Source organism: Cyprinodon tularosa, unplaced genomic scaffold (assembly GCF_016077235.1).
Source record: "Cyprinodon tularosa strain WSP-4 unplaced genomic scaffold, ASM1607723v1 ctg1496, whole genome shotgun sequence".
NCBI lineage: Eukaryota > Metazoa > Chordata > Actinopteri > Cyprinodontiformes > Cyprinodontidae > Cyprinodon > Cyprinodon tularosa.
Genome location: NW_024038327.1, coordinates 100,074 through 108,657, shown reverse-complemented (window position 1 = coordinate 108,657; position 8,584 = coordinate 100,074). Strand labels below are relative to the sequence as shown.

The following is an 8,584-nucleotide window of genomic DNA, read 5'->3' as shown; positions in this document are numbered from 1 at the left end:
GGCGGTTCAGGAGTTAAAGGGATGGTTCTGATTTAACGGGACGGTTCCCATTTAAAGGGATGGTTCTGATTTAACGGGACGGTTCACATTTAAAGGGATGGTTCTGATTTAAAGGGATGGTTCCCATTTAAAGGGATGGTTCTGATTTAAAGGGACGGTTCTGATTTAAAGGGACGGTTCCCATTTAAAGGGATGGTTCTGATTTAACAGGATGGTTCCCATTTAAAGGGATGGTTCTGATTTAACAGGATGGTTCACATTTAAAGGGATGGTTCTGATTTAAAGGGACGGTTCCCATTTAAAGGGATGGTTCTGATTTAAAGGGACGGTTCCCATTTAAAGGGATGGTTCTGATTTAACAGGATGGTTCACATTTAAAGGGATGGTTCTGATTTAAAGGGATGGTTCCCATTTAAAGGGATGGTTCACATTTAAAGGGACGGTTCTGATTTAAAGGGATGGTTCCCATTTAAAGGGATGGTTCACATTTAAAGGGACGGTTCTGATTTAAAGGGACGGTCCCATTAAAAGGGATGGTTCTGATTTAACAGGATGGTTCACATTTAAAGGGATGGTTCTGATTTAACAGGATGGTTCACATTTAAAGGGATGGTTCTGATTTAAAGGGACGGTTCACATTTAAAGGGATGGTTCTGATTTAAAGGGATGGTTCCCATTTAAAGGGATGGTTCACATTTAAAGGGACGGTTCTGATTTAAAGGGACGGTCCCATTAAACGGGACGGTTCACATTTAAAGGGATGGTTCTGATTTAACAGGATGGTTCACATTTAAAGGGATGGTTCTGATTTAACAGGATGGTTCACATTTAAAGGGATGGTTCTGATTTAAAGGGACGGTTCCCATTTAAAGGGATGGTTCTGATTTAAAGGGACGGTTCACATTTAAAGGGATGGTTCTGATTTAAAGGGACGTTCCTATTTAAAGGGATGGTTCTGATTTAACGGGACGGTTCACATTTAAAGGGATGGTTCTGATTTAAAGGGACGTTCCTATTTAAAGGGATGGTTCTGATTTAACGGGATGGTTCCCATTTAAAGGGATGGTTCTGATTTAAAGGGATGGTTCCCATTTAAAGGGATGGTTCTGATTTAACGGGACGGTTCCCATTTAAAGGGATGGTTCTGATTTAACGGGACGGTTCACATTTAAAGGGATGGTTCTGATTTAACGGGACGGTTCACATTTAAAGGGATGGTTCCGATTTAACGGGACGGTTCACATTTAAAGGGATGGTTCTGATTTAACGGGATGGTTCCCATTTAAAGGGATGGTTCCCATTTAAAGGGATGGTTCCCATTTAAAGGGATGGTTCTGATTTAACGGGACGGTTCACATTTAAAGGGATGGTTCTGATTTAACGGGACGGTTCCCATTTAAAGGGATGGTTCTGATTTAACGGGATGGTTCCCATTTAAAGGGACGGTTCCCATTTAAAGGGATGGTTCTGATTTAAAGGGACGGTTCCCATTACGGGGGCGGTTCTGTTTTAAGGGGTGCTTCCTTTTGAAACCCGCTTGCTGGAAGGTGAAGCTCCGCCCATGGTGGTTCTCCTCCTAAGCAGAACCTGATGGTTCTGGTCCATCTTTCATGGAGGAACCGGCCAGAGGACGAAGCCTCGTGGAGAACCACTCAGATCAGGTTCTGGTTCACCAACCCAGCAGGATGGGAACTGAACCTAGGCCTTCTGGTACCGGTCCAATTGAGGGAGAGCCAACGGCTGAAAAGAAGACGTACCCTGAACAGAACCCGGGCCACCAGCTTCTTCAGAACCTGGGCCAGGGTCCAGAGGTTGTCGTAGAGCGCCGTGTCCACCATGCCAGGGTCAACGGCGTTGACGGTGACGGCGTGGCCCTCGGCCTCCAGCCGCTTCTGGAGGTGGTAGGTGAACAGAACCAGCGCCAGCTTGCTCTGGGAGTACGCAGCATGGGAGCTGTAGTTGGTTCTGTTTGGGTCGGAAGCAAAACTGCTCATCATTAACCAGGTTCTACAGAGTCCCCAGGCGGGACGGTGCCGGTCCAAACCTCTTGTTCAAGTCGTCCAGGTGGATGTCGGCGCCGTAGTGCGTCGCCGAGGACATGTTGATGATTCTGGAGCAGCGGCCGGGCCGACCCGACTTCTGCAGCAGGTCCAGCAGCAGGTTGGTGAGCAGGAAGTGGCTCAGGAAGTTCAGGCAGAAGTGGAACTCAAAGCCCTCATGGGTCCGAGTCTCCGGAACCAGCATGACCCCAGCTGCATGAGAGAGGAGCGGGTCAGAGGGAACCCGCAGGTCAAAGGTCGCCCCGCCCCGCCGGAACCCGGGAGCTCACCGTTGTTGACGAGGACGTCCAGCGGCAGCGACCTGCTCTGGAACATCTGGACGAAGTGCCGGACCGAGGCCAGAGACGTCAGGTCCACGAAGACGAACTCGGCTGAAAGCAGAGACACGTCAGAACCGAACCGCAAGACCCGAGACAAGACCAGGTCCTGGGTCCCCCATAGAGGACCCGGACCCTTCAGCACACCGACCCGCCTCTGGTTCTATGAGGTACTGATCGCCACAGAACCCACAGGACCCAGACTGGATCTGGCCCGGGTCCATCAGAACCACACAGCCGAGCGGTCCTGCTGGGTCAGACCGGGCCATAAGCGTCATCCTTTTACCGTGGTTACCAGGACAGGAGCCCGATCTGCACATGACTTTAGACTTTGGTCATTTGGTTTGGAAGCAGCTCACTGGACAATTTCAGCTTTTTAAAGTGCTGCCTTAAAAATTACTGTAAAGTTTCAGTTCTAACATGAGGGGGCGGAGCCTAAAACGGGCCACGATATGAGAACCTGATATCTAAACGTGACCTTTGACCTTCAGAACCAGGTCATCCTGCCTCCAACCACCTTGGTTTCCCGGGTGGGACAAACTGTTGATCTGATACATAATTTAGATTTTGTTAGCAAACTTCTTACCGTCCCTGCATCCGATATATTACACACATTAACTAAAATAAAAAAATGTTCCCATTTGGCTTAAACGTTCTGTGTGAACTCTGGTCTGACCCAAGATGGCCGCCCTGTATCTGCCGGCAGCATCCATTGAGGCGTCTACGTGTTATTCTCTGCCTACATCCCCCAGAATGCCGTGCGGTTCTGGATCAGAGGAACGACTGTGAGCCTGGTGAGAGTTATGGTTCTGATCCGCTGGATCTAGAACATACAGACAGGTGGACAGTAGGACAGGTGGACAGACAGACAGGTGGACAGTCAGACAGTAGGACAGGTGGACAGTCAGACGGGTGGACAAACAGACAGGTGGACAGTAGGACAGGTGGACAGACAGGTGGACAGTAGGACAGGTGGACAGACAGACAGGTGGACAGTCAGACAGTAGGACAGGTGGACAGTCAGACGGGTGGACAAACAGACAGGTGGACAGTAGGACAGGTGGACAGACAGGTGGACAGTAGGACAGGTGGACAGTAGGACAGGTGGACAGACAGGTGGACAGTAGGACAGGTGGACAGTAGGACAGGTGGACAGACAGACAGGTGGACAGTCAGACAGTAGGACAGGTGGACAGTCAGACGGGTGGACAAACAGACAGGTGGACAGACAGGTGGACAGTAGGACAGGTGGACAGTCAGACAGATGGACAGGTGGACAGTCAGACGGGTGGACAAACAGACAAGTGGACAGACAGGTGGACAGTAGGACAGGTGGACAGACAGGTGGACAGTAGGACAGGTGGACAGACAGACAGGTGGACAGACAGGTGGACGGTAGGACAAGTGGACAGACAGACAGGTGGACAGTCAGACAGTAGGACAGGTGGACAGTCGGACAGACGGGTGGACAAACAGACAGGTGGACAGACAGGTGGACAGTAGGACAGGTGGACAGTCAGACGGGTGGACAAACAGACAGGTGGACAGTAAGACAGGTGGACAAACAGACAGGTGGACAGTAGGACAGGTGGACAGTAGGACAGGTGGACGGACAGGTGGACAGTAGGACAGGTGGACAGTCAGAGGGGTGGACAAACAGACAGGTGGACAGTAGGACAGGTGGACAGTCAGACGGGTGGACAAACAGACAGGTGGACAGTCAGACGGGTGGACAAACAGACAGGTGGACAGACAGATGGACAGTAGGACAGGTGGACAGTCAGACAGATGGACAGGTGGACAGTAGGACGGGTGGACAGTAGGACAGGTGGACAGACAGGTGGACAGTAGGACAGGTGGACAGACAGACAGGTGGACAGACAGGTGGACGGTAGGACAAGTGGACAGACAGACAGGTGGACAGTCAGACAGTAGGACAGGTGGTCAGTCAGACGGGTGGACAAACAGACATGTGGACAGACAGGTGGACAGTAGGACAGGTGGACAGTAGGACAGGTGGACAGACAGGTGGACGGTAGGACAAGTGGACAGACAGACAGGTGGACAGTCAGACAGTAGGACAGTCAGACAGATGGACAGGTGGACAGTCAGACGGGTGGACAAACAGACAAGTGGACAGACAGGTGGACAGTAGGACAGGTGGACAGTAGGACAGGTGGACAGTCAGACAGATGGACAGATGGACAGTCAGACAGATGGACAGTCAGACAGATGGACAGGTGGACAGTCAGACAGATGGACAGGTGGACAGTCAGACGGGTGGACAAACAGACAAGTGGACAGACAGGTGGACAGTAGGACAGGTGGACAGTAGGACAGGTGGACAGACAGGTGGACAGTAGGACAGGTGGACAGACAGACAGGTGGACAGTCAGACAGTAGGACAGGTGGACAGTCAGACGGGTGGACAAACAGACAGGTGGACAGACAGGTGGACAGTAGGACAGGTGGACAGACAGGTGGACGGTAGGACAAGTGGACAGTCAGACGGGTGGACAAACAGACAGGTGGACAGACAGGTGGACAGTAGGACAGGTGGACAGTCAGACAGATGGACAGGTGGACAGTCAGACGGGTGGACAAACAGACAGGTGGACAGACAGGTGGACAGTAGGACAGGTGGACAGTCAGACAGATGGACAGGTGGACAGTCAGACGGGTGGACAAACAGACAGGTGGACAGTAGGACAGGTGGACAGTCAGACAGATGGACAGGTGGACAGTCAGATGGGTGGACAAACAGACAGGTGGACAGTAGGACAGGTGGACATACAGACAGGTGGACAGTCAGACAGTAGGACAGACAGGTGGACAGTAGGACAGGTGGACAGTCAGACGGGTGGACAAACAGACAGGTGGACAGTAGGACAGGTGGACAGTCAGACAGGTGGAAAAACAGACAGGTGGACAGTAAGACAGGTGGACAAACAGACAGGTGGACAGTAGGACAGGTGGACGGACAGGTGGACAGTAGGACAGGTGGACAGTCAGACGGGTGGACAAACAGACAGGTGGACAGTAGGACAGGTGGACAGTCAGACGGGTGGACAAACAGACAGGTGGACAGACAGACAGGTGGACGGACAGGTGGACAGTAGGACAGATGGACAGTCAGACAGGTGGACAAACAGACAGGTGGACAGACAGACAGGTGGACGGACAGGTGGACAGTAGGACAGGTGGACAGTCAGACGGGTGGACAGTAGGACAGGTGGACAGTCAGACGGGTTGACAAACAGACAGGTGGACAGTAGGACAGGTGGACAGTCAGACGGGTGGACAAACAGACAGGTGGACAGTAGGACAGGTGGACAGTCAGACAGGTGGACAAACAGACAGGTGGACAGACAGACAGGTGGACGGACAGGTGGACAGTAGGACAGGTGGACAGTCAGACGGGTGGACAAACAGACAGGTGGACAGTGGACAGGTGGACAAACAGACAGGTGGACAGTAGGACAGGTGGACGGACAGGTGGACAGTAGGACAGGTGGACAGTCAGACGGGTGGACAAACAGACAGGTAGACAGTAGGACAGGTGGACAGTCAGACGGGTGGACAAACAGACAGGTGGACAGTCAGACGGGTGGACAAACAGACAGGTGGACAGACAGGTGGACAGTAGGACAGGTGGACAGTCAGACAGATGGACAGGTGGACAGTCAGACAGATGGACAGGTGGACAGTCAGACGGGTGGACAAACAGACAAGTGGACAGACAGGTGGACAGTAGGACAGGTGGACAGTCAGACGGGTGGACAAACAGAATGGTGGACAGTAGGACAGGTGGACAGTCAGACAGATTGACAGTCAGACAGGTGGACAGACAGACAGGTAGACAGTCAGACGGGTGGACAAACAGACAGGTGGACAGACAGGTGGACAGTAGGACAGGTGGACAGTCAGACAGATGGACAGGTGGACAGTCAGACAGATGGACAGGTGGACAGTCAGACGGGTGGACAAACAGACAAGTGGACAGACAGGTGGACAGTAGGACAGGTGGACAGTCAGACGGGTGGACAAACAGAATGGTGGACAGTAGGACAGGTGGACAGTCAGACAGATTGACAGACAGACAGGTTAACAGCCAGACAGCTGGACAGTAGGACAGGTGGACAGTCAGACGGGTGGACAAACAGACAGGTAGACAGTAGGACAGGTGGACAGTCAGACGGGTGGACAAACAGACAGGTGGACAGACAGGTGGACAGTAGGACAGGTGGACAGTCAGACAGATGGACAGGTGGACAGTCAGACAGATGGACAGGTGGACAGTCAGACGGGTGGACAAACAGACAAGTGGACAGACAGGTGGACAGTAGGACAGGTGGACAGTCAGACGGGTGGACAAACAGAACGGTGGACAGTAGGACAGGTGGACAGTCAGACAGATGGACAGTCAGACAGGTGGACAGACAGACAGGTAGACAGACAGACAGGTTAACAGCCAGACAGCTGGACAGTAGGACAGGTGGACAGTCAGACGGGTGGACAAACAGACAGGTAGACAGTAGGACAGGTGGACAGTCAGACGGGTGGACAAACAGACAGGTGGACAGACAGGTGGACAGTAGGACAGGTGGACAGTCAGACAGATGGACAGGTGGACAGTCAGACAGATGGACAGGTGGACAGTCAGACGGGTGGACAAACAGACAAGTGGACAGACAGGTGGACAGTAGGACAGGTGGACAGTCAGACGGGTGGACAAAAGGAACGGTGGACAGTAGGACAGGTGGACAGTCAGACAGATGGACAGTCAGACAGGTGGACAGACAGACAGGTAGACAGACAGACAGGTTAACAGCCAGACAGCTGGACAGTAGGACAGGTGGACAGACAGACGGATGGACAGGGCACCTCTGGTGTCCCCACATTCCCGGTTGATGGTCCTGGTTGCCATGGCGCCCTCTGCTGCCTGGTTTCCGGCTGCAGGTGAAGCAGATCAGACAGGCTGGTTGGCTGCTGGACCCTCTGGTTCTGACCCGGACACCTGGACCAGAAGGTTCTGATGGACCTACCTATGATGACGTGCATGCCCAGAGCAGCCAGCTGGCGGGCAGTCTCAAAGCCCATTCCTCTGGTTCCGCCCGTCACTATGGCAACCCTTCCTTCCTGTCTGGGCAGTTCTGCAGAGAAGGAGGACAGGCTGGTTCTGGTCCCGGAAGCACCAACATCTGTCTCCTGAGCCCAGTGGGACCCAGAGGTTCTGACCTGGCATCTCAAAGGATCGGTGGAACATCTGGTAGAGCAGAACCCGGATCCCGCACAGGTAGAGGCGGAGCAGCGGAACCAGTCCGGACAGCAGCCCCATCCCTCAGCGGCGCAGCGGTCAAATGGCTCCGGCTCTCCGCCCGCACCTCTTTAACCGCTCCGTGGTTCCGCCCCCGCAGCTCCGCGGAGGCAGGGGTCCAGATGGTTCGGTTCGGCCCAGCGCCTCCAGCGGAGAGCCGTGTCTGATGGATCCTGACGGATCCGGAACCATCTGATGATGTCTCGGTGCATTTGGTAACCGTTTCCCCCCGGAGCGTTTAAGCAGCACACCCCAGTGCTTTTATTGCTAAAAAGAACAAATTAACGGAGTGGAACATTATTAATTACAAACAAACACACAAACAAAGGCTTTACAGAACAGAACAGTTATTTAAAAATGTTCAAATTAAATCTTTGCTGGAGGGTTATAAAAATTATTTATGGGATTTGGATTCAGCATTTTAACTACATTTTAAGGATTCTATGTAGATATTAATAATAGAATGTGGAAATTAGGTTTTTGTTGTAAATATTTGGAGATGTGAATAAGATATTTACCATAAATAATGAAAAATTCTAACATAAAAATTCTGTTTTAACAAAATTTCTCCGTCCCAAACAGAATATCAGCTCTTAAAGTTTTATTCACATGTTACCAGAATATTTAGGTATAACTGTAATCCCAAAAAGATTAATAAGCTTTTCTTCATTAGTTTTACAAAAAGTACACATTGGATCCAAATCCCATATTATTATTAATCATTTTATAAGAAATTTCTCTTACTTTATTGTTTATTAAGTATTTTTTAAGGAAGTCCACTCCCAATTGCTATGTTCAAAAGTATTGGACCAATAAAATACACAAGCAGGTGAAAAAAACCAACATCTCGTAATGGAATATTTCATAAACTTTTGTTGGTTGTTTTCTTA

At 51.4% G+C, this 8,584-nt stretch overlaps 1 protein-coding gene across 1 annotated transcript; it reads right to left on the bottom strand.

Moving 5' to 3' along the window:
• Positions 1-1,637: 1,637 nt before the first annotated feature.
• Positions 1,638-7,904, bottom strand: LOC119779582 (dehydrogenase/reductase SDR family member on chromosome X-like). The gene is made up of 6 exons (XM_038279255.1): positions 7,616-7,904; positions 7,423-7,530; positions 7,262-7,330; positions 2,330-2,431; positions 2,045-2,252; positions 1,638-1,965 (listed from the first exon to the last, which is right to left on the bottom strand). Exons 1-6 carry the CDS (start codon positions 7,713-7,715, stop codon positions 1,653-1,655), a joined length of 900 nt encoding a protein of 299 aa, XP_038135183.1. The 5' UTR covers positions 7,716-7,904; the 3' UTR covers positions 1,638-1,652.
• Between the last annotated feature and the right edge of the window lie 680 nt (positions 7,905-8,584).